The 27,066-nt window shown below is 38.8% G+C and overlaps 1 protein-coding gene across 1 annotated transcript in view; it reads right to left on the bottom strand.

Moving 5' to 3' along the window:
* Positions 1 to 27,066, bottom strand: part of ADAM10 (ADAM metallopeptidase domain 10) — a 112,369-nt gene that overhangs the window by 41,983 nt on the left and 43,320 nt on the right. The window contains exons 3-6 of the mRNA XM_034783194.1: positions 16,719 to 16,837; positions 13,792 to 13,950; positions 4,727 to 4,830; positions 725 to 874 (exon numbers count right to left, since the gene is read on the bottom strand). Coding sequence (XP_034639085.1) covers positions 725 to 874; positions 4,727 to 4,830; positions 13,792 to 13,950; positions 16,719 to 16,837 — 532 coding nt within the window. The remainder of the gene's footprint in view (positions 1 to 724; positions 875 to 4,726; positions 4,831 to 13,791; positions 13,951 to 16,718; positions 16,838 to 27,066) is intronic.

Raw genomic sequence — 27,066 nt, 5'->3', positions numbered from 1 at the left:
CATCTACTGAACTTGCTGCTATAGGAGTAGGTCTTACTGGACACGTCTATACCGCTGCTGGGAACACGCATCCTAGCACAGGTAGACAGACTCACTAAAACAGCAGTGTGGACGTTGTGGGACAGGCAGAGGGGCTTAGGCTAGTCACCCAAGTCCAAGTCCTCCTGACTCCTTGGGTTTGCGCTTGGGTGGCTAGCCTAAGCCACCACCTGTGCTGCTATCGCAACACTGCTTCAGCAGTTCGCGCAAGCAGAGCTAGTATGATCTGTCTACCCAGCCTAGAAGGCATGCTCCCAGGTGCATTGCTGACATACCCACAGTCATTAACTGAAAGTGCTCAGAATTTACATTGTATAGCTTTCCTCTTGAAATGCTAACATCATTTTTTCAGACTTTCATACAAATCTGACATCTCCAGAAGGAACTATTTTCTTAAACTATGAGCTTGGGGCCCGATTTTCACAGGTGCTAAACATCCACAACTTCCATTAAAGAGAGGTCCAAGCGCCTAGCACCTCTGAACATTGGGCACTTGGTACCCTTGTGGTGAGTCAATGAGAAAGCTGCCTTAATAATGCCAGGATGGCAGTAGCAGATGAAAAAGTGTATCCAGACCTGAACATGAAAAGCACCATGATAAAAATGCATTCATTTGTCTAGACTATTCCCCCTTAAAGAGAAAAAGAACAGACTCCTGAAATAGTGACTAAAGGCTTACAAATACCTGTGCAATCACAGCTTCCCTTGTTCCATAATGCTTATAGAATAGATGATCAGTCTGAATGTAGAGCTGACAAGTATTTTTTTCAGCTTGAGCTGCACGTTTTTTTCTTAAAAGCTCTGGACCATTGATGTTATGTTCTTTGTAGGGTTTCTATACATATAGAAATTAGAAAGCAATGAAGCATTAATTTTGTACATATTCTTTTAAAATTAAGTAATTTAAAAACACTAATGCCTTTTACAGGAGTGTAGTACTTTTAAGAGAAAAAACACACGAAGAGCTATATTATCCTATTTATTATATAAAAGTTTCTTAAACCTTGAACTAGGCTAGTCTTCAAACAGGTCATCTACTTCATAAGCACACTTTACTCATAACTCCTCTGTGAGCTTATCCCTGTAATTTGGAATATAGCCAACAAAAATAGAGAAGTTTTGGTACCATTGTAGAGGAATTCTGTGCCTCTAAAACCTAGGAAACCATAATAGAAAACTATGTAGCTCTTTGCAATGGTGGATAAACAACAAAATCCAATTTGCAGATATAAAAATCAATTCTAGAAGTGTTTCCTCACCACAACAAAAAGGTTGTTTCTTAGAGTAGTAATGATCTGAAGTGTTATTAACCTGAACAAGCTGAAACACTCCAATATGTGCTTGAACGTGGAATGAAGTATTACCAAACAACAGCCAGAATAACGCATCCACTATTTCTGCCATTCAGAGCACTGATAGCTAACACATTTGCCTTAGCGAGCTAGGGCCCTACCAAATTCACGGCCATGAAAAAAGCATCACGGACTGTGAAATCTTGTCTCCCCCCGTTAAATCTAGTCTTTTGTGTGCTTTTACCCTATACTATACAGATTTCACAGGGGAGACCAGTGTTTCTCAAACTGGGGGTCCTGATCCAAAAGGGAGTGATGGGGAGGCGCTCACAAGATTATTTTACGGGGGTCGCGGTATTGCCACCCTTACTTCTGCACTGCCTTTGGAGCTGGGCAGCCTGCAAGCGGCAGCTGTTATAATTGTACGGATCCTGACACAAAAAAGAGTTATGGGGGCAGGGGGATCGCTAATGCTACCCTTACTTTTGCGTTGCTGCTGAAAGCAGCACTGCCTTCAGAGCTGGGCAGCTGGAGAGCAGCGACTACTGGTTGGGAGCCCAGCTCTGAAGGGAGAGCTGCCATCAGCAGCAGTGCAGAAGGGTGGCAGTAGCGAAACCCTCTCCCCCCACCCCCACTCCTTTTTGGGTCAGGACCCCTACAATTACAACACCGTGAAAGTTCAGATTTAAATAGCTGAAATCATGAAAGTTAGGATTTTTAAAATCCTATCACTGTGAATTTGACCAAAATGGGCCGTGAATTTGGTAGGGCCCTATTTATAGCCCATCATCATCTAGTAGGTCATGTCTACACATGGCAGTTTTGGGGGGAAAGTCCTGCTGCTCCCAACACTGGATCCATCTGCACTGGCTTAATTGCACTAGTGTTAGCAATTTCTTGAGCCACAATGTAAATAGGGTTTTGGCTGCCAGTGCTGTTTTCAGCAGAGTGTCATCTAACCGCTAAGGTAAATCTATTGGACAGCTCTGAAAATAGTCATGACAGTTGAAACTGTCCACACTAGGGATCAGGACATTCTTAACACTGGAAAGAAAGTTTTTAGCTAGAGACAAGACTTGGAGCAAATCCATAATGTAATAGATTATATGGTGGAATCTGAGATGGATACGATCAGTTTTGGAAGACTCAATTTAGCGAGTTGACTTATTACCTAAGATAATTAAAATAAAGTTGAAAGTACTGTAGCATAAGGGACCGTGGGTGCAATTTTCAACATCTTAGTGACTTAGCACAATTCTCACTGATTTTCAGTAAGACTTTGGCTCCTAAAACACTAAAGCACTTTGCAAATCCCAACAGACTGAGCAGGTCTGTTGACAGTAAAATTAATTTAAGCCATTAGCATCTGAACTAGGTTTTACCCTTCAAGGACAGAAAATGAATGCAATTTGCTTTGTGGCCCTTTCCAGAATATGTAGGGAATGAAGGAAAGAGACTGTTTCAGGTGTAATTAGCTGTATTTACAAGATTTCCTCACTGAAAGCTCCAAAAATATATTAACATATAGGGTGGAATATATTAAAAGAAAATTTTAGTGCTTATTAAAATGAGACACAAACCAGTCTAAACCAAGGTATAGTCCAATGGAAGAAAGAATGCGAGGACAATAATAATGTTTTTAACAGTATATGAACATGTATTTTTACTGAGATTATGGTATTCACGTACTAGTTTACTCTGTGCTGTTGTTTTTACTGAGGGTGGAGTGAAGGTTCTTTTTAAAGAAGGCAATGTTGTATTTAAGGAGTACAACCTTATCTAATTTTCAACCTTTTTTTAAGCTAAAAGGTTCTTGAAAGGTAACACTCAGATATGTATCTGCAGCCTTAATAGTTTCATAATCAAGTTTTGTCTTTCGGAACTAATAAGAAACTTGGCAGAGCAAAGGACTTGGAATGATTTTCTTTCTTCCTGAGATCTGCAGGAGTGGAAGCCCTCATCTGTGCATCTCCTAATATCCACTAAAGAGTATTTTGCCTTTGCTGAAGGCTAGGAGAGGCTTCCCTCCTCTGTGCACATTCTAAAACAGGAGTAGGCAACCTATGGCACGTGTGCCGAAGGTGGCATGCGAGCTGATTTTCAGTGGCACTCACACTGTCCGGGTCCTGGCCACTGGTCCGGGGGGGGGAGGCGGGATCTGCATTTTAATTTAATTTTAAATGAAGCTTCTTAAACATTTAAAAAACCTTATTTACTTTACATATAACAATAGTTTAGTTATATATTATAGACTTGTAGAAAGAGACATTCTAAAACGTTAAAATGTATTACTGGCACGCGAAACCTTAAATTAGAGTGAATAAAAGAAGACTCAGCACACCATTTCTGAAAGGTTGCCGACCCCTGTTCTAAAATATGTAGGCAGGGAGGGGAGAAATTAGGAGACTAAAAAGATTACAAGAGACAGCAAAGAGGGGCAATTCTCCCCTTCTTCCTGTGGATCTCCCAAGGTTCTCATAAGGAACACCTAAACTCATGTGCATCCTAGTAGAACTAAAGAAGTAAGGCTCCACATTGGTTAAATTTTAAGTGCCTTTCCACTCAAAAACTTCCATTGCCTGCTGCAGGCATTCTGAGGCTCACTTTGACCCCACACCTATTCCACTCATGTTCCTTAATTTGCCCCTGGAAGGTGCTCAGATTCCATAGTGATGAATATAGTACAAAGAATCTACATGTAACAAAATGAACTACGTGCAGACATAAGCAACTCCTGGGTCCGCTGTGGCCTGTAGTCATTAGATTGCTCTTCAAGAACCAACCTCTCTTCCCTCTCCCCAGAAACCTTAGGAAGCTGGTTAGTCTTCAGTGGGTTAAAGCTGAATTGCTAGTCACCAGACAAAAACCAAACAAATAGGCTCTTCAATGTGACCAACTTTTCTGTTCCAAGGTTGACATGAGTGTTTGCTTCTATACCACCTAAAATCTGCAAAGTCTGACTTGTAATTGGAACAATAGTCAATAAAAATAGTCAACTAACTAAGACCTTGAGATAACATCAACCCAGACCTCTGTTCTGTACCAAAAACATTCTCAACTGAAACCCAAGTACTTGTGCACATATGCATCTTCATTGACCTGAACATAATATACCAACCAGGATCTATACTATACCTGTGTTCAGGAATATAGACTTTTGGGCCTAAATTTAAATAGCCTTTTGAATTATAAACAATTTAAAGACAGGAAAATGATTTTTTCAGATATTTTTGTTAAGCTGGAGAAGTCCTCTGAAATTGTATGGGCAACTTTGACTGGAGGGCTGGTGAGGTGGGCCAGGAAAAGAGTGAAGGGATACTGGGCACATGCAGAGGAACAACATCAATATTTAATTTTCATTTTATCAATACGATCCATTATACCATGTGCTGTACCTGTGCTGTTGGTTCCTCTACACCCGTCATTTGGTACTTCTGCATTCTTTCAAACACGGAATGATCTGCACAACCTCCTTGTGGTCCGTATTTCTGAGGATACTCTAAAATGTGGGGAAAATTAGGTTATTTTGATTTTTCAACTTCTAAATATTTGTTTAAATTTTACTTTTATGTATAAAATGTGAAAGTATCAGACAGATTAATTTTCAATTAGTGTCCAACATTGCTCACTTGATACTTCAAGGAAAAATCTCTAATCTTCAGAGATTGCAACTTGAGTATGCAACAGAACAGCTGAAATTTTTCCCCAGAAGCATTCCCAATAAGCCACCAACTTTACTTCATTTTTCTTAATTTCACACAAATGAATCGTGACACATAAAATACTAAAAAAACTAAAACATGGATAGTTTTACAATGAAAAATAAGCTTTAAAAGAGTGAACTGAAGCTTTTACCTGACCAGACTGTTTAGGATTTTGATTCTATGCAAGAGCTGATGACATCATTGGCCATTAAAGCAGTATTCCTTACATTATTTTGGTCCTAATGATGTCATGAATTCTTGATGAAGAAAGGAAGACCTTGAAATCAGGTACTGGTAGGTAAGAGGAAATTATCTTATTACTTGTTTTAAAATATTGGTCATTTTTAATTCTACCCGAGGCATTCTATTACTGTCAAGTAACTAGCGTTGGATTTTACAATCCTTCAGTTTACTTCTGAACTTTCTTACTATATTGGAGCAACCTTATTCTCTAATCAACCCACAAATTTAAGTCTCACTAACATGAATATGACACAACAACAAAACCATCACTAGTGACTACTCAACATAAGCTTACAATTAAACATTCAAATATATATATTTGCTCTTATGGGAAGTGTATATTTTATATAAACTAGGCCATAAGCAGAACCATTTTCTTACAAATTATCAGAATTGTACAAGTGGGTATTATCTCTTTTTACAAAGGAAAAACTACGATGCAGAAATTTAGTGAGTTGCTCACAGTCGCAAAGAAAATCTGTGGCAGCGATGGGAAAAGAATTCATGTCCTAATTCCCTGTCCCATTTTCCAGCAACTGGACCACGTTGCCTGAAGATTGTGCTATAGTGTCCCAAGTTGAATAGTCTGTAGAATATTTACAGGTTGCACAGGTTGTATTTTATAACCTCTCCTGCCATCTACAACAAAAATTAAAAGAACCTTACAAGTCATATGGTACTTTAATATTTCAAAACACTTTCAGAGCTGTTGGTGAACAATTCAACATCTTGGCCCTAGACTGAATAAGTACTTCAAATTGTAACAATAGGATTTTCAATGATTTATGAGCATTACTGCTAAACTGAGCAAAAAAAATCTCCAAAAACCCATGTTTGGAAAATATAAGAATATGCTGACATAAGGGCATGTTCTTCCCTATAAATTTCTAACTCAAATAAGAAAAATAAAGCTTAAGTTAACAAATAATTTAGGATGCTTTTTTGTGATGTAGAACAAAATGTATGAAAACCCAAGTGAGCAAGGGTTCAAATTGGAGAACACCAGTCCAGAGACTGAGATGACCATCATGAAATGGAGAGTTTCCCAGTACAACAGAACTCGGTAACTTGGACCCCTATCTGTTCCATTTTATTGTGTGTTATATATGATCAAAAACTGTAAATGACAATGATTTTGTCTGAAATTTACAAAGAAAAAACTGATTAAGCCTACACTGGGAGGACTCATGCCTCAGTTTCCCACCTTACAGAGCCATTCTGGTTTTACTGGGTGTATCAGTAAATACAGCTTATTTGTCAGTGTCTTTGGTAGAGTGTAACCATACGTTATGTCTACAGTTAGGAGTGCTTTACTGGTCAGTACAAGTATACCAGTATACTACACCAGCAAAGTGCTCCTAGCGTGGAGGCAATTCACATCAGCAAAGCTATGCTTTTACTGATACAGCTTATTTTACACCCCCACCCAGAGCAAAACTGATACTGGCAAAACTGTACTATTACAATTGCATCTACACTTGGAGCTTTTGCCAAAAGAGCTAAGTCAGTACGAGATCACACACTGAGGGGACACAACCAATAGAGCTATGCTGCTGAAAGTCTAATGTAGACATGGCCACACTGTGCTTTAAAAAATGAAAGTTTTGTGGGGAAGCTGAGGGAGAAACGCAAGATATAGAATTACTATAATCTGATTGTTAATGGAAACTAAGCTACAACTGTTATAACTTCAAAGTCTATTTCCAACTGCACCATACCCCTAGAGTAGAGAATCCAGATCAATGCCACAAAACTAGTTTGTTTTCTGGGGCATAAATCACTGATGCTTTATTCTTTGCTTTGTAGTATTTACCCTTAAACAATGTTGACTAAACAAAAGTAGTTTGTTTCAACAATTTGAAATGCAAGATGGCAGTGTGCTCCTGTTCTAAGAGAAAATGTGCTTCCTGAGAGGAGAATAGGGACATGGTACAGTACAACTGTAGGTGGCACCCACTACATGTGCAGTAGCCACTTCATAGCTACAAATAGTGAGCTATTTTTAGAGAAAATGTTGGCTTTTAAAATAGGAAGACTAGAGAAGAGGATGGGAACCTTATGGGAAAAGGAGATGCAAGAATGGGAATATCATCTGCACAAAAAGGAAGTGAACAGTGACAGACATGCCTCTAGGACAAGGAACGCTATTATCTAGACAATGAGCATGAACCGATGACATTTTCTTTAAATAGCAGCTAACTCTATAGTAGGCAAGAATGCAGTGTTTAGACTTACCTCTACAGATTTCCTTCTAGAAATTCAAGCCACTGCCATTTATTGTATATTTAACTTCATTTTAAAACTATTTTGAAATTTGCAATTTCAAAGAAAAAAAAACATTTCTATCCACTTGCATTAAAATTCTATTTGAATGTTTTAAATGAATTCAATAAATCATCCTATTCCATGGAAATAAACGTAAGGTGGGAGCCTTCTCTTTCAAATCCCAATTCCTGATGTCAAAGGATCAAGTCAAGATGAATGTTAGAGTCAAATGGAAGTATATCATACAGAGAACTCTAGTTTTAAAGATACAGTATTTCGTATATATTGTGGTTTTAAACTAAATCTTAAACTGATATGTATGTAAAAAACTTTGATTAGATTATTAATAACAATAATAATAACTAATTAGCATAGATCTTCTTATAGCTAACATGTTCCTGAGTTAGATACTTTCAGCAAGATTACTGCACTATTGAACAGCTGAGTGAGCTTTGCTTAGTCTGCACATTTCAAGAAATACTGCTTTTCAAAGTTAGGTTGAGAAACAGCACTTTTTTATTGATAAACAAGTGTCCATTAGTTTAATACACTGTTAATACTGTGGGATCTATTGTCCATATGTCTTTGGAAAATATGGCTGCATTACAAGAAATGTCTGGAACACTCGCATCTTCTTTTCAATGGAATATCACAACTCAGAACAGCAATATTTCGTTCTATGGGAAAACCCTTGAACTAGACAAGTGCACAATATTTATATTTCTACCCAGCCTGGGCAATAGTCTGTCTGATGTTTTATTGTTTAATACTGCCAGTTGCATATTTGTGAAAGAGGGGAATTGAATTTACAGGGAAACTTTAAATAGGCTGTGCCTTAAATCCAATTATGTTCATAATCAGCTTTAGTCACATGATGTAATGAAGGTCACAAGTTAGTTTTTGTTGCAAATCTAATATCGGCAAAGGTTATCGTAAGGTATGTTTCTTTTAAAGGTCCTTAAATACAAATCAATCATCTGTTGGAGGATTTCATTTTCTGATGGTGGGATACTGAAGGAATAGATGGGGGTGCAAGAATAAGAACAAAGCAAGCAGTCCTGGATCATTCTCAAGTGACACTCAGACACCAATAATTCACGCTGAAATGCACCACATATTCCTCCCCATACCCTTTTCTACCCCAGACACAACGTTACACACACTTCCACAATCACAGAAGAAAAAGTTAGTAGGCAGTCAAAGAAAAGACTGAACAGAAAAAACCTAGTATTTCATTTTCTATCTTAGGATTTGAGATGAATACTTAAGCCCTAAAAGAAAAGTTAACACTAGAACACACTGAAATTTACAAAGCCACATAAGATTACTTTTGCTGTAGACCCAAACCAAGAATATTTTACTATACATATGATATTTCTGTTAATCCACTGTCTATGACTTTAAAGAATATGGCTAACAAGCTTTCCTTACCTGAGAGAAATAGTGTATGTAGCACACAGACTTTTAAGAAATAGTTGTTATATAATGTGTTTCGTGTTGAGAGATTTTAACACAATTTTTCTCTATCAAAATGAAAAATTTCAAAGATAAGCTATTTGATTTTGGCCCAGTCCCCAAATATAAAGATGGCTGTAAATTGTCTTGTTTGCAAGACGAATGACAACACTAGTCGTAAGTTCTCCAACTTATTTTTTACTTTTATTGATAAATGAATAAAGAACAGGATACTTGTGGCGCCTTAGAGACTAGCATTTATTTCAGCATAAGCTTTCGTGGGCTAAAGCTCACTTCTTCTCCTCCTGTTCCTTCTGTGGATACAGACTAACACGGCTGCTACTTTGTAACCTTATAAATGAATGTTCAGTGGCTGGTTGTTGCCAGGGTCTTTTAAGCATTTGTTAGTTGATGGCACTGTTTACTAAGCAATGTATGGTTAAATAATTAAAAGTACACTGGATTTAGACACATGGTTCCTCACAAAGTGATTTAAGAAAAACTAACAATTTTAAAACTTATAAATAGACGTTAAACCTGTATTAAAGGAGTAGTTTTTTTTTCTGAACTATCAACCACTCACACTGGGTTCCCATAACACCTTCAAAAATATTTTTATCAACAAGATGGTTACCACAAGTAGTGGGCACAGAAATGCAAGTTGTAATTAAAAACACAATTTGTAAATTTGAGTAAATTTATTCATGGTGAATAAAGCTACCTTACCAAAATATGGACTCATCAGAACAGGTACATGATGATTTTTTTTTTAAATGATTAAAAGTTACACAACTTCTCCAAGGCCTTGAAGAGGCCACCAAAATTTCCACTTCCTTTATGACTTACTGCAAAAGAATTATGAGCAGGCTTTCCCTTCCACAACTAACCTGAGTAAACATGCAAGTCATTTTGTATTTCATAATGTGACTCAAGAACATATTATATAGTTCACATATTTAAATAAAGAGTTCCTTTGAAAGCCTTACTGTGTAGAAGAACTGGTTTCCAAAACTAATCCGTCAATGAATGCAACTAATTAGCATCATATTGGCACTGAGTTATAAAACAGTTTGATTGGGAGTGGCTCAGGAATCTGAAATCATTCATTTTGTGTTCAGAGTCATGAATAGAAGGCTGCCTTCCACTGGTCACCACATCCACTGTAACCGACAAAAGCCTTCTTATAAAGATGACAATATAATCCCCATTTACAAAAAAACCTTTTGTTTGACTACTGAATAAGACTTCATTGAGATGCTAATCATATGTTGCATTATGGTTCCTGAAAAGGCTCTAAAAGTATATCGTTTCAAAAGGTTCAAACACAGCTGACCAAAAATATTCCATCTTAAAGCAAAAAGATTCCTTCTCCTCCCCCACAACCTGCTGAAATAGCACTGAGACTTTTTTTTGTTGCTTCTCCTGTACGAGCTGTTATCTATGTCATGAGAGTTAGAAGCAGTTATAGATTATACAGCAACAAGAACTAAGAGCCTGTTTTGTTAAACTACAATCACAAACAAGATTACATATCTAAGGCCTGGTCTACACTAGGAGGGATCGATCTAAGATACACAACTTCAGCTACAAGAATAGCATAGCTGAAGTCGACGTATCTTAGATTGAATTCAAATTACTTACTTCGCGTCCTCACGGCGTAAGACAGTATGCTTTGGAAGGTGTCTCACAAATAGTTTTGAGGTGTCTTAGTAAGCATTATACATTAATTTTTAAAATATTACCATGTACACAAGTCCTGAAGTTATCCTAAGATGATATCAATGAAAAATCAAAGCAAAATTAAATAGATAATGATGAAGAAACTTTCCATTTTAACAGAAACTCAGAAGGACATTAAAACAGCAGCCTCTAGAGCAGTGGTCTCGAACCTTTTTACACCCAAGATCATTGGCAACCCAGAATCTACCTCACCCCTTCCCCGAGGCCCCCATCCCTCACTTTCACCGGGCTGGGGCAGGGGGTTGGGGAGGGGTGTGGGCTCTGGGCTGAGGCCGAGGTGTTCACAGTGTGAGAGGGGGCTCTGGGCTGAACCTGGGACAGGGAGTTGTGGTGCAGGAGGAGGTGAGGGGTGCAAGCTCTAGGAGGGAGTTTCGGGGCAGGAGGGGGGATGGGGTGCTGGCTCTGGCTGAGGGATTAGGACTGGAGCTTGGTGTGCAGTAGGGGGTATGGGGTGCTGGCTCCAGGAGGGGACTCAGGGATCCGGGTTGGAGTGCGGCCTCCCGCTGGGCAGCAGGTGCAGCGAGGCTAAGGCAGGCTCCCTGCCTACCCCGGGCTCACACCGCCCCCAGAAGGGGCCTACGCGCCCCTGCGGCGGGGAGCATGTGGTTCCGTGCACTGGCCCCCTCTGCAAACACCGCACCCGCAGCTCACCCGGCCAATGGGAGCGGGGGCAGTGCTTGCAGGCAGGAGCAGGGCGCAGAGGGAGAGCCCTGCTCCGCCCCCCTCCTGCAGTGGCCACTTCTGGGAGCCGTATGGGGCCGGGGTAGGCAGGGAGTCTGCCTTAAGTGGTAGCCACACTGCGCTGCCATCAGAGACCGCAATCGACTAGAAGATCATCTAGGATCGACCAGTTGGCAACCACTGCTCTAAAGTCAGACATTTTAAAATCAGCACGTCAGGACAACTTGCAAACAAGAGCTGTTACAGAGCTGACTGAAGAGCTATTTTCAATAACTCTTGGAACACTGGGGAAGTTCCAGAAGCCAGGAAGAAAGCTGATGTACCAATATTTTTAAAAGGTTAACAGGATGACCCTGACAAAAACAACAAGGAGTCTGGTGGCACATTAAAGACTAACAGATTTATTTGGGCATAAGCTTTCGTGGGTAAAAACCTCACTTCTTCAGATGCATCAAGTATGACCCTGCATGACCCTGGTAATTATAGGCTTATCAGCCTGACATTAATCCCGGTCAAAATAAGGAAGCAACTGACACAGGACTGTGGAAAATAGATCTTTTAAAACTATGTATTTTGACAAGATTATAAATTTGGTTAATAAAGCAAATACGGAGTCAGTATCTGACATCAAAACTAAGCTTGAGAGCCCATGCTACAACGCCTACGCTGTTATTTTTAATGTGCTAGTTTGAGCTCCAGCTGCAGTATAGACAGCTACAATGTAGACAGATCCAAAATTGAATTGTGAATAGGGTACAGTCATCAAGTAGGGATGTTTCTAGTTTGGTCTCAGTGACCAGTTCCTGGTCCTACAGCTACTTAACATTATTATTAATGTGCACAAGCGGATGATACAAAGGCGCAGGGAGTGGTAAAGGAGACAGGTCACTGCTACAAAGCAACATGGATCACTTGGTAAGGCTGAACATATTTTATATGGCCAAATGTAAAGTTACACATTTAGATCAAAGAATATAGTCCATACTTGCAGAATGGGGGACACTATCCTGGAAAGCCATGACTGAGAAAAAGGTATGTGCATTGCGGTGGATAATCAGCTGAACACCAGCTCCCAGTGTAGCACTGTGTCCAAAAGGGCTGCCACTAATGTGATCTTTGGATCTATCAACTGGGAAATCTCAAGTAGGAGTGGGGAGCTTATATTACCTCTATTGTGTTGGTACAACCACTACTGGAATGCTCTGTTCAGTTCTGGAGTCTACAATTCAAGAAGGATGTTGATAAATTGGAGAGGGTTCAGGAAAAGAGCCATGAGAATGATTAAAAGTATTGAAAAACAATGCCTTACACCTTACAGCAATAGTCTCAAGGAGCTCAATCTATTTAGTTTAACAAGAGAAGGATAAGGGGTGACTTGATCAGTCTATAAGTACCTATGTGGGAAGTGAAACTTTGATAATGGGCTCTTTAATGTAGAAGACAAGAGTACAGCACGATACAAAGGCTGGAAGTTGAAGCTGGACAAATTCAGACTGGAAATAAGATGTAAATTTACAACAGGGTAATTAACCACTGGAACAACTTACCAAAGGTCGAGGTGGATTCGCTATTTTTGGCAATTTTTAAAATCAAAATTGGACTGTTTTCTATAAGATATGCTCTAGTTTGAACAGGAATTAATTCAAAATGTAGAAGCCTTAGGGCCTACATTATATAGGAGATCTGACTAGATAATTACAATGGTCCCTTCTAGCATTACAATCTATGACCTTTGTAGCTAGCATTTTCTGCACTTTCTCGTCAACTGAAAATTCCCCTCAGAACTGTGCCCCAGAATGCCAGATGCTAGCTGTTACTGCACCTTTTAAGTACCAGTCTGAAGGAGTCTGGGACCCATATGTGCAGGGAAAGCTGTTGCTTTCCACATGGCTAAATTGGGCACCTTTCTTACATAATTATATGAAGCTAGGAGCACTTTCATGTGAATTAAGATTACTCATCCCTCCTTTTGGATACCACAGAACTTCACAAGAAAGCATCATGGCCAGTATGTGACATTTTAACGAGCTCAAGGGAAGGCTTTATGTTAACTTTGCAGGAAAGATCTCCACTAGTACTCCACTCCACTAGTCTGGCAGCTAGAGGGCTAGTCCAAGAGGCCAAGTAGTAAATAAAAAACAAAACAAGTTTGAAGTGGGGTAAGGTTTGTGCCTGCACTAGACTCCTTTCATACCATACCTGCACATGGATCACTTCAGAACATCATGACGCGTACTGTTGTATGATAACGAGAATCTTGGAATATGTGTCTCTGTAGAGCCCTCAGTTTGAAACTTACCATTGGCTTAGGCAGTTTTACATTTAATCAAAACGTTTTCTCTTTGTCTACAGCACAGAGTGGGAATACTTACTGATATCATCTTCATGATAAATGACAGAGTGAAATGGTAGGGTTCTGTCCTTAATATATCTCTCTGCTGGCTCAACGTAAAAGGTGCCACTGTGAGTTTGGATAAATCCTTCAAATCTTCCATCAATAACAGATCCATGGCTAAAGCTTCCCTGCTCGCCTATTAAACAAAGCAGCAAGTGTGTTTTGAAAAAACAATATTTACATCCATCTCAAAACAGTCTTACAGTTTATATACAAAGACATTTCCAGGATACACTCTGAAATCAATACAGGGAAACAGTGTGTGAATTAAGCTTACTTACAAGAATACACCTGAAACATGAATTCAAAAAGGAAATTCTGAAGCACAAAGCTGTAAAACTAAAATTCCCATGACCACTCAAATATATTTTTATTCACATGCAAAACAGTTAGTTAACATACAGATAAAGTAATAGGTACTCAGCACTGCCCTGTACTCATGATTTTCCAGAATATGAGCTTAATTCCCAAAATTCCAACATTGGCAAACCAAGAAATGCAGAATTAGGGTCCTCTTACATGTACCTCAAAAGGTTAATGTTACAAGAACAAAACAAGTGTTAAAAAGCAAAACACTGAAAAGTGTTAAAGCAATACTTTCCCACAAACCTAAATGATCCCCCACAGGGATCGCTACAGGAACTGGGATTACCACAGTATCATAACCCCCTTTCTCTAACCAAGCCCTGTACAGCTCCAAATCAGCACTCCTATTCAGGCTGTTCAATGGACCTTCACTGTATTCTGTAAAGCATCAGTGACCTGAATACTTGCTACTGATTGGAAGAGGCTAAGGGATGACGAAGACTCCTCTGTTCAGACATCAAGGAGAAAGAAAAAAAAAGATAAGCTCATATGGGAAAGTCATTTCAACTTTGCATTTGCTCATTTGCCAATGTTTAAATTGGGGAAGTTAATCTTATGTTCTGGAATAGAATGAGGCACAAGGCAATGCAGAAGCATGTATATCCTACAAATATCTTTTTCCATGTGAACTTCCAGTTTTCAAAAAATTATATATGGCATGATTGAGGGGCAATTATGGGACCAAAGGGGTGCTGTAGGGAGACTTTGCTAGCACTTCTCCCATGTCCACAATTAGCAGCTGGAGAAACCAGCAGGACTGGTGAGTAGAGTTTCAGTCTGGCTATCCCTTTAAGACCCAGACTATTTGCATTGAGAATGGCTCTGATTCCGGATACAAGATGAACCCAGATGAATCTGTATGTGGACTCCACATGCTTAAAATTCAATCACAAGAGTCAGATGAGGAGAGGATCTGAACTCATGGTCACTGGGACTGCAGATGAGCACCAGCCTCCCCAAGCAACCAGCTGCGTTGAGGTGAGTGGAGCAATTGCCAGGGCCTCATTCACTAAGCATTTCCTTGAAGAGCTCAAGCTGATCTTTAGCTGATCTTCAACTGAGCCTCCTCTTAGTTTCCCTGACCTTACACCCCACCCCTACCAACTCTGAGAACTATGTACCTGTCAATGGTATAAGATTTGCCTGCTTATTCTCAGCTCCCACCCTAGCTTCACTGTGTACCTGATTTTAGAGCACTTAGCAAATTAAAAGTTGGTCATTTGTGGGAGAGGCGCTCTCATGAACTCTTTAGCCAAATAACCCCAGATTTCCACTACTTTTCCATAGCTTACCCCAGATTCCAACAGGGCATAGCTGTCTTGAAGACAGTCTGGCTATACACAAGTATTCAAGCACTTTGAAATGTAAAAGCACGACATTTTGTAGGGGCTGTATACCAAGAAAAGCATGACAAAAATGACTGCAAATTTACCCCCACCCCCAAATTTGAGCCCAGAACACACTTAAGGAAACCAACCATGTATCCCTACATGTCTTCCAACATTTTATTTTGGAGCAAGGAGGGGTGCAAGATGGGGCAAGATACCATAAATGCATCGCTTTGTAGATGGTGCTCTCTTATGGAGATACACAAGAGATTTTGGTTCCCATCAACAATGTATGAAACACCAGTAGTGGAAAGCACTCTTCCCCACTCCCCAGAGTTTAAATCTCCAATTTATATAAATATATAAATTCTGGAATACATGCATTTACAGTCAATGACCAAGTTATTGATTCTATGCTGGTGAAGACTCTCTAGATTCCCTTCACCATTCATTCAATATGAGCATAAAGTTTTATAGTTCAAGGTATGTGAACTCTTAAATGGAAGTAAATTTGAATAGGCATCAAATTCAATATTTCATACTCGATCACCTATAGCCATTTCATAATCCTTGTAGAAACTTAACAGAAAATTTCAAGTTTTTCCAGCAAGCATTACGGGGAAGGTCAGGACTAGTTTCCACGTTCAGCTTGTTCAAAGGGCTAAGCACCAGATTACATACAATTTTTACAGGGGCCTTCTTTTGGGATATGGGTGTCTAAGTTCACCACATTGCTTGTCAAAATCCCTCAGGTACCATGTTGCCTGATATTGTAGTTGGGCCACTCAGTAGTATAACTGAATAGGGGATGGTCAAATCAACTGTTCAGCCATCTGGTTTAGTTCATCCTTAAGTGAAAATACACAGACTGAAGTCACCATCTGTTTGAAAGGAAGGAGGAAAGAAAGGAAGGAAAGACTATGTTCAGAAGTGCAGTACCCACATTCTTGAGAAGGTGCTTAAAATGAAGGACATTCAGACTTTGAATGACTTCAAATAAGTTATGAAAGTATTTTGCAGTAAGTCCACCAAAACTAAGTTAGGAAAAGATAAATCAACTGTCCATGTATCATATTTTAGTATTTTTTCAATTAAGGAAATTTTAAAATAATATCTGAGCAATTTGATCAAGTATTTTCCACTTCATAAGTCAAAACAACATTAAAATCATTGCACTTTTTAATCAATGTGAAATTGTTGTTGTACTTACCATATATGTGTCCAGTATAAATATGGGAGGTATCATAATCAACTACTTTATTTGATATTTCTACTTTGAAGTCATCACTAAAGAGGGACGTATCTCTCTTCATTCGAAGGTTGAAGTGTCTATAAAGTAAACAAAAGATAGTAAACTGAAATATAATTTCAATTCACAAGCACTGCTGAATACAGACTGTTAAAATGTAGGTAGTAAAAACACCTTGCAAATCCTTTAAAAATATGGAAACAATATTCCTTACATAGAGCATGAGACAGATAAATGTATTACAAGAATGATTTCAGTTCAGTACATAATGACGTTTCTGATGTAACTATACTAACAAAATAATATATAAGAGAGAAATCATGGCCACTCTTAAAGTTCACAAACCTAATCTTACCTGCTCCAGCCTTAACTATAGATTTTGTTCCCACTCCTCCATAAAATGCAGGAGTAACTGAAGGAAGAGCCATCTTTTCTTTGATAAAGCATTATAAACTATTCAAGTTAGTAATCTCTTCATTTTCAATTTATTTTACTTGCAATTTCCAGCATAGGTATAGGTATAAGTATAGGTATACTGTTGGATTAATTTGATATGAAATTCAAAAGTAAGAGGGACGCCAACACTTGTAATAAGTCCACAAATATGTGTAAGGATTACTACATGTAACTATAGCAGTTCAACTATATCTAAATTGAACAGATTTACTTATATTTAACACTCCGACTACATTTAATTCCACTAGAAATATAAATGATCTCTTTGGAAATCAGGAGCACAAGTTTATGTTTCAACCTCTAATACTTAAGTGGAAGAAAAAGTTATCAAGATATAAAATGTCAACTTTGTCCATTTTTTTTTTTTTTTTTTTTAAACCATGGACAATTTTTACAAGTGCTGCAATAACTAATACACCACTAGTGATCCACAGCTATTAGGCCCAAAATTAATTTTCACTCCAATGCTATTATTTGTATTACAGTATGACAAGTGCCACATTAATAAAGTATTTTTTAAAATCAACAACTGCATAGTCCAATTGAACAAAATAATAATTACCTTTACCTGGCAACTTATTTTAGTCATCTAAATTAATCAGGACTGCAACATTTAAACTTCATGTTTTGCATATAGAATCACCCTCCCAACACTAGAAAGCTCTTAAAATAATATAAAATCAACCTGGGTTTTGTTTAATGAAGTTTGCAATATCAGTTTCATTTAGGTCTTTCTATTGTATGACTCTTCCTCACTACAGAAATCCCTTACTTTACATTCAAACAATGAGATGGACACAAGTGCTGCTGCCGCCACTCCTAAACACCGAGAGAGTGGATGCACGTGAAGCCAGACATCTAAAGGCTTGTCTACATGGACACACGGAAGTTAAGGCAAATCAATTAAAGATCCGTACTGACTTTGCACCTTCCGGTAATCTGTCTTAATCTTCCTGAATGTTCCCAGGTACACATCCCCTGAGAGGTGGTCAAGCTTTGGGCTTTTGATCTGTTCTCAAGAAGCACTACTAGCAAGGAACCAAACGCTCCCCTATCAGCAGCGGAACCTACCCAGCTCCAGAATCACATAGGAAGGGAATAGTAGCAGAAGTTGGAGATGCTGTCAAAAAACCCATTTCCCACATAACATATGCGCTTCATAACACAACTTGAATTCACATGTGCAACACAGACTGACGTTCATCCTTCTCAAGCTACAGAGACAATTGTCCTTACTGAAATCTTGGATGGAGATTGTGTTACAGAATATTATCCTCCTCTTGTAGAGAATCTTACTGAAATCAGGGACTCAATGTTCTAGGCACTATACAAGCATAGCAAGAGATGGCCCTGCTCTCAAGAGCTTACAATCTAAACATGCAAGACAACACGATATTACCTCCATTTTGTAAATACGAGGCTGAGGAACAGAGATTAAGAGAACTACCCAAGATCCACATAGGAAGCCTTTGGCAGGGTATTACCTTCAATCTCCCTAGCCCCGGTCCAAATGCCTTAGCCACTAAACCATCCTTCCCAATTTGTTCTGTGACATAGATGCATACCATGCTCCACTCTAACATTCTGGGACCGACACGGCTACAACACTGCATACATCCTGCCTCAGATGTCATTAGTAAGGGCCATCCCAGATCTTTACCTCAAATCAAGAAAGAGGGGGTGTCATAAACATAAAGCTAAGGGTAGCATAAAATCCCTCCTTTACCTGTAAGGGGTTAAGAAGCTCGAATAACCTGGTGGGCACCTGACCAAAAGGACCAATAAGGGAAGAAGATACTTTCAAATCTGTGGGGGGAGTTTTTGTTTTGTGCTCGCTTTGTGGTTCTCTCCGGGACAGAGAGGGACCAGGGCAGGAAAAACGATCTCCTAAAACACTGCCTGAAATAAGCATCCAAGATTACAAAAACTGTAAGTAATAGCAAGGAAATGAGTTAGCTTATCTTTTGTTTTAGCTTGTGAATTTTCCCTATGCTAAGAGGGAGGTTTATTCCTGTTTTTTGTAACTGAAGTTTTGCCTATAGGGCTGTACCACATCCCAGTTTAGGGTTTTCATCATTTGAACTTGTGTAGGGCCGCGAGGTTAAGGGGCCATTACAGTTGGTGAATCAGCAATAGGAGGGGTTTACGCCTTCTCCAGGAACTAACATTCTGGACTTTGTAAACAACGTACAAAACACCCTCCGAGACTCTTGCTAGAGAAAGCCTAAAAGATGCTCAAGAAGAGCAAAAGGCCTGGTATGATAACCATGTCAGAGAGTGTTCCTTCAAAGTAGGGGACCAGGTCATGGTCTTGAAGGCACTCCAGGCCCATAAGATGGAAGCATCGTGGGAAGGGCCATTCATGGTCCAAGAGCGCCTGGAAGCTGTTAACTATCTCATAGCATCCTCCACCTCAACCCTAAAGCATACCATGTTAATTCTCTAAAGCCCTTTTATTCCAGAGAATTAAAGGTTTGTCAGTTTACAGCCCAGGGAGAAGAGGACGCTGAGTGGCCTGAAGGTGTCTACTACGAAAGAAAAAGTGACAGTGGTGTGGAAGAGGTGAACCTCTCCATAACACTTCGATGTATGCAGCGACAGCAGATCCAGGAGCTGTGCACTAGCTTTGCGCCGACGTTCTCAGCCACCCCAGGACAGACCGAACGGGCATACCACTCCATTGACACAGGTAATGCTCGCCCAATTAGATCCCAACTTTACCGGGTGTCTCCTCAAGCCAAAACTGCTACATAACGAGAGATATAGGACTTGCTATAGATGGGCGTAATCCACCCCTTTAACAGTGCACAGGCATCTCCAGTGGATCCAGTTCCAAAACCAGATGGGAAGATATGCTTTTGCGTGGACTACCGTAAGCTAAATGCTGTAACTCACCCAGACAACTATCCAATGCCACGCACAGATGACCGATTGGAGAAACTGGAACGTGCTCAGTTCCTCTCTACCTTAGATTTAACCAAGGGGTACTGGCAAGTACTGCTAGATGAATCCGCCAAGGAAAGGTCAGCCTTCATCGCCCATGTAGGGCTGTATGAATTTAACATGCTCCCTTTCGGGCTGCAAAACGTGCCCTCCACCTCCCAAAAACTTGTAGATAGTCTCCTAGTGGGACTGGGAGACTCTGCAGTCGCCTGCCTTAATGATGTGGCCATCTTTTCTGATTCATGGGCAGAACACCTGGAGCATTTACAAAAAGTCTTCGAGCGCATACGGTAGGCAGAACTAACTATTAAGGCTAAAAAGTGTCAAATAGGCCTAAACAGAGTGACTTTGAAGAGTAATCAAATTAGTGAGACAAACCTGAAATAAGCATATATAAAAAGGGTATTACTTGGCTTGTAATTTTCATTTCTGTAGTCATAATAAATATTCTTGACTCTTTCCCCTTAATCTGCTAACAAGAAAACAGTTAGCACATCAATATTGACTTCTCTTAAATCCACTGTTTAAACAAACAAGAAAAAAATCAATTTCTCCCCCGTACATTGAGATGTACACTACACAAACACATTCAGATTCATAGTTTATATAGTAAAACCTACTGTCCACTTGTGCTCACAGTATAAAAAAATAAAGGGTGTTAATGTCTGAAGTCAGTCACATTGTCAGCCACTTTCAATCCAATTTTGTTCCAGGATACACCTCAATTATATAATAAATAATATCTTCAGTTTTAAAGTTTCCTAAAAATATCTTCAACATTTTCTTAATATTAAGATTCAATTTCATCTAAATTCAGAAAAATGCACAGTGAAGTCTATATTCAGACAAGTTTTTTCTTTGATTTTTCAATACAAACACCAATACAAAATGTAATAAGCAATACCTCCAAATAAAACTATCCTTATATTTCCATAGCCATATTACTTTTCAGTACTAAGAAACAAGCAGTAAGTTTCCTGTTCTCTAACCTTCTCTATTAAATAGCGCACACACACACCACTCCAGCAAAAGATAGCATTTTATGTATTATCTTTTGAGAAAGTAATCTCAATACTCAAAGTTAACATCTGGTAGATCAGCTTTAAGTAAATTAGTAATTTATAACAGGATGAGAAATGCACACTGCTACACAGCCTAGGAGATTAGGTAAACAAACTTTATATTTGGTAGTAAGAAGAAAACAAATGTCTCACTGAAAGTTTATGTCTACAGGATGTCCTTATGTAAATGGTACATCTCTAGACATATATACTTTATGTACTTGTAAACTATAAATATTTAGAGACCGAATGACAAACAGATGGAAAACTGAGGAATTCAAGGTTACAGAATAAAACTAAAATATTAAATATTACTTTGTTTTGATATTACATTGACAAGTTACACAACTGTCCTGGTCGCCAACTTCATCCATTTTAAACGATAAAGTTGAATATAATGAAGTTCACAATATGCTCTTGCTTAAGCCTGGTCTACACACACAGCACTGGTTTAAAGGTATTGTTTTAAACAGACTTAAAACCTTTGCGTGGACATTCTTATCAGATTATGCCTGTAAATCAAGATAAACTGATACGGCAGGTTTAAACAGATATAGGTGTCCATAGACAAGGTTAACAATGTTATACCAATTTAAATACATTTTAAAACTGATTTAAGTCAAACTGTTGTGTTTAGACAAGCTCTTGACTCCATCCGTCTGCTGAAACTCTAGTAACAAATCTCCACCCTCACATTTGAGGGACTGCTATCTTCCTCCTGGGGGAGGCCCATGTGTGAAAGAAAACCTAGTCTCCCTGATTTCATTGATGTCTATTAAAAATCCTAGCAAGACCTCTGTCACAGCGGACTCAAGTGAATGGTATTCTTTCTAAAAGGAAATTCATGTGTTTTTATTCTGCCTGCAGACCCTTAACTTAGTCTATATGCTCAGAGAAAAGAATGACCTTGATCTCTATATTACATGTGATACAGTAGCATATTGAAAATAAAGTACTCTACGACTAAACTTTTCCAGTTCTAATTCATATAAACTGAAGTCAATCATGAGCTATTCGAAAATAAAGGACAAGCTTATTATTATATCTAACACTGAAAACTACATAGCTACTCAAGAGAGGTATGAAAAACAGGTGTAGGAATACTATATAATCAGGGCCAAATCCTCCTCTCAGACACTCTTGCTCAACTGAAGTAAGTGGAATTGAGAATGTAGCTGGCCTTATTACAAAACGAAATTATATACAAAGCCAGAATATACTGGATTCAACCTAAAATTACACAGAGTAGGATAAACAGGCTCTATGTCTTAACTGACACTAAAATCCTCTTCTGAGGTATTTACACATCATTCTTCAATCTTGCACTTCCTACTCCACAACAGCAATTGTTGAGGTAGGTTTACTTAGATGGCCTGTACCTTATAATAAAAAATGTTCTGTTGGTATCTGAGAATGTGTACATCTTGGGAATTCATACCTCCATTCTGGGAATCCATACCTACCAAACTGGCCTGTAAGGTAAACTTCCAGTAACCACTGGAATTAGCATTCCTGATTTCTAAAAACACCACTATGTTCCAGTATATGGGTAAAGCTACAAATTATACACAAATGCTAATTAGTGTGACTAAAGTTTTTATTATGAACAGAGCAGTTTGAACGATCAGCCATTCTCAAGTAAAACAGACTAGAGGTTTAAATAAAAATACATCCTTTTATGCTTTTACATACTGACTTCACTCTTAAATGAGGTGAGTAGGAAGTGATGAGGAAATTTAACTAAATTAAGAAATCTGTTAGATAATCTGATTAAAAACAGCTTTGGAACAAACAGGCCTTCTTCTCTTGGTCATTTGCACATACTCCAGGTAGCAAAAGAATAATCAGTCATAACTCAGCAAGTTTGGCGAGTCACTAGCACTAATTTTTGCTAATGAGTTTCCAAGGGGAAAAAAAGGGAGCGGGATGAAAGTTATTTGATTTCAAGGATGAAGTACAATTTAAGATAAATTAAGCCCCAAAGCTTTAGATAGGCAGTGGTAATGATGAAATTCTGTACTACATATTTTAAAAGGTAGATATTGGTTTAAACCCACACAATCACGTCAATTCACAGTTTGGGATCAAAATAGTACCTCGACAACAGGACTCTTACCTTTGAATTTCTGTGCTTGGGGATTTGCATTTAGTCTCATTTTATTAATGTGTTACCTATTGTTAGCAATGAAAGCAAATGAACCATTTTGCTCAGTACAATTATGTAAACTGACATAGCAAGAACTTCTTAATATGTATAAACTGAATTGTAATGCATTTGAAATATGGCTTTGACCTTCTTGCTTGCAGCCACATATTGCTGAAAAAACTGACAAAGCACCACACAGGCAGTACCAATACCCAGCAAGCTATGTTGCTTGAACACTGGTTAAATAATCTTTTTCACCCGTTTCCAGAAAATAGCTAGAGTACGATTTCTCTCATATTTCATGTTTGCCACATTAGCATAAAAGTACATTTCATACAGTGATGTTACCTCTAGAGTTGAACTAAAATATTCAAGAACTATGGTTTTAATCATGATTATTGCAGATTTTTAGGTTTTGTTTTTTCCACTAAATAGATTTTTTATTATTGCTGTTATTTTAATTATGATAGATTAACAGATTATATACAACAATGGAGATGCAATAATGAGCCATGTTAAAGTTATTGCATGGTTTGCTTTAAAAAAAAGTCAGTTTCAACAATTTTACTAAAAAAATGTACAGGCCAGACTGTCCCTTTGTCATGAAGATTTGTAGTTGAAACAGTTGCTAACTATGCTCAGACAAAACCTTTGTAGTTTCTCATAAGCTTTAATTATATCTATCCTACATTTTACTTTAGCCATAAAAAGGTATGCACAGTATTACTGCATACAAATCAAACAGCTGAAAACTACTGACATGCTTATTTTGACTGAATATGATAACAGTTAAGGTATGCAAAGCATTTAGTGTTTATTTCTGCATCAGGTTCCTATAAAATAGGAGACAACTGTTATCTTTTTGCACAAGACAACTTGGGAAATCTCATCAAGAGAAGTTCCCGTACACTAGGAAACACAGCTCTAACCAAAGTAAAGACTAACAGGCATGTAAATGCAGCCTTAGAGTCCCTAATCTCCCCCTTCCAATTTCGCACAATTTGTTACTCTTTCCAACTTTTAAGCTAGCTTGTAATTACTTTCCCTCTCCCCCATAGTTGAATAGTTTCCCCTTTCCATTCCCAGCTTACTTCTTACGAAAAGAACCTTATTACTTTTAATGCTTTTGCCTCAATATAAGTATTTTACAGATCAGATGAACACAAATAAAAAGCAGGGATCCCTAACAACTCTGAAGCCCTGAAAAAGTCTACATCTGGATCCAAACTTGACTTTATAGTGATCGGTCCAAATTGCAGACATTTTTATAACAGAGTGCTCTTTCATATACGTTTTAGCTAGCGCATTTTTTCCTACCGAAATTTACTAGTGAAGCATGCAATGGAATGGCTTACACTATAAGCCAACAGTTTCTTTCCGAGTCTGTGTGTTTTGAGTATCTTCTAAAAGCTAAAAAAACCCATTACTAATCCGTTCTGTAACTGTTTGAGATATGGAAACTTTTTCCTTCTGCAGAACCTGTTAGGCAGCTCAAGCTTCCCCTACTGCCGTTTGCCACTGCACACAGGTTTAAAGGGAAAAGCCACCCCTACCCCATCTCCCCTGTTCTTTCCTGCTGTACCTCCAATGAGATGGGTAGGAAAGAGGGTTGTGGAATGGGCATGTGCAAAACATCTCAAAGAATAACTTATGGAACAGGTTAGCAACTGTTTTTTATTTGAGTGATTGCACACATGCATTCCACTCTTGGCAACTCTCAAACTGTAAGACAGGAAGTGGAATCAGAATCTATTTCAATAAAGATTAGAGAATAACTTGTCCCACTCTAGCATTGTCCCTGAAGCCTTGAGGCAAGGTATCCAAACACTCATCCACTCTGGTTGTATGTGATTTTGGGTAGAATACAGGCAAATAAATTGGCTGGATTATGGAAGAAGAGGAAACCATCTTTGGGGCAATCTTTGGATGAGGACGCAGGTACACCTTGTCCTTAAAATACATCATATAGGAAGTCCCGACATTAATGCCTGCAGCTCTCTATTCTTCTGGCCAAGGTAATGGCCACCAAAAAATGCCACATTCATTGATAGATGCAGCAGCGAGCAGGTAGCCAGCAGTTCAAATGGGGAACCAATAAGTCTGGACAATATTAAGTTTAGATCCCCTGTGGAAATGGGCTCTTGCAATTGAAGATATAATTTGACTAAGACCTTTAAAAACCTTATGGCCATGTCATTGGAGAAAACAGAAGGATTGTCCACTTTAGGATGGAACACTGAAATAGCAGTCAGATGTACTTTGATGGTATAACTGCAAAATCTTGGTGTTTCAGGTATACGTAGTCCAGAATTTGTTGAACTGATGAACCGGTCGGTGATACCCCATATCGGCAAGACCAGATGGAGAAAAGTTTCCATTTAGCAAGGTAAGTAACTCTCATAGAAGGCTTTACTATTGTGCAGGACCTCTTGAACATCTTTCAAGCAAGCGTGCTCTTTAGCATCTACCCATGGAGCATCTATGCAGTTAAGTGAAGGGACTGTAGGCTCAGGTGGAGTAGGCAACCGTGATCCTGGGAGATTAGGTCTGAGTCTAGTGGAAGTGAAATTGCAGGTTTCACTGATAGTGCCAGGAGAGTGGAGAATTGTGGAGAGTGCTGATGGCCCATGCTGGGGTTACAAGTGTGACTCCAGTCTTGTCCAGTCTTATCTTTAGCAACATCCTGCAAATGAATGGGATTGGTGGAAAAGCATAGAGGAGCCTGCCTAACCATATCAGTAAAAAGTCGTTTTATGGATCTTGGGCTGTGACCTCATATGGAACAGAACTACTGATGTTTTCTGTTGGACTGTCACAAATAGGTCCACTTGGGGAACCTGTCCGCTGGAAGATGTATTTGGCCAGATCTGTGCGAAGAGACCACTCATGGTGACTCGTAAATTATCTATTCAGTTGGTCTGCTAAGTCATTCTGTATTCCTGGCTTCTATATCTACTGACTGGCAATAACTCCCAGAGTAGAGTCACTTCTTGACAGAGTGGAGAAGAGCATCCTCCCCCGTTCATTGAGGTAAAATATTGTCGCCTCAGTCCATCTCATTTGTGACTGCATGCTTTGCATATCACTTTTAAAGATGACAATATATCAATATAATTTTCAGCACCTTTCATTTTCATGACCTGTTCAAATATAGTCAGTTACTTGGTTTAACATATCCAGGTGTCTAACAGCATTGAAAACTGAAGGTACTATTAAAAAAACCTCTCTCAAAGATTAAAAAACTAGCATAATGTGTTAGTTTAACTGATTGTCAGATAATTTATATGTTCCAAAGTTATGCCTGTAGCTAAGATGAAGACTTCTTACTCTGCAATACCACCAGCACATTAAGAATATTTTAACTGAAAATGTGAATACTGGAATAAAGGCCAGTACATTTTAGTAAGGACATTTTGAATTGTAGTGGTCTCATCATGACCAGCCTTTCCCTCTCCCCTTCACTGCAGAGGCTCTCTAAACTATCAGTATTGTCAGGATGCGCACCCTTTTGCGGCAGCCTCTACTTTTGGGGCAGTAAGGTTATGGCATCCAGAAATTAATCGTGTTCCATGTTAACCCAGTGGTAACTGGCATCCAGGGTACTATGTCTGAATGTAGTTGGGCTGAGGCAATGGGGATTGACCCCTTTAATTAAATACTATTGAACAACCCAACTACATTCAGACATAGTACCCTGGATGCC

The sequence above is a fragment of the Trachemys scripta genome, chromosome 10 (genome assembly GCF_013100865.1).
Source record: "Trachemys scripta elegans isolate TJP31775 chromosome 10, CAS_Tse_1.0, whole genome shotgun sequence".
Lineage (NCBI taxonomy): Eukaryota > Metazoa > Chordata > Testudines > Emydidae > Trachemys > Trachemys scripta.
The sequence above is the reverse complement of the archived record's forward strand: the minus strand, read 5'-3'. Positions and strand labels throughout refer to the sequence as shown.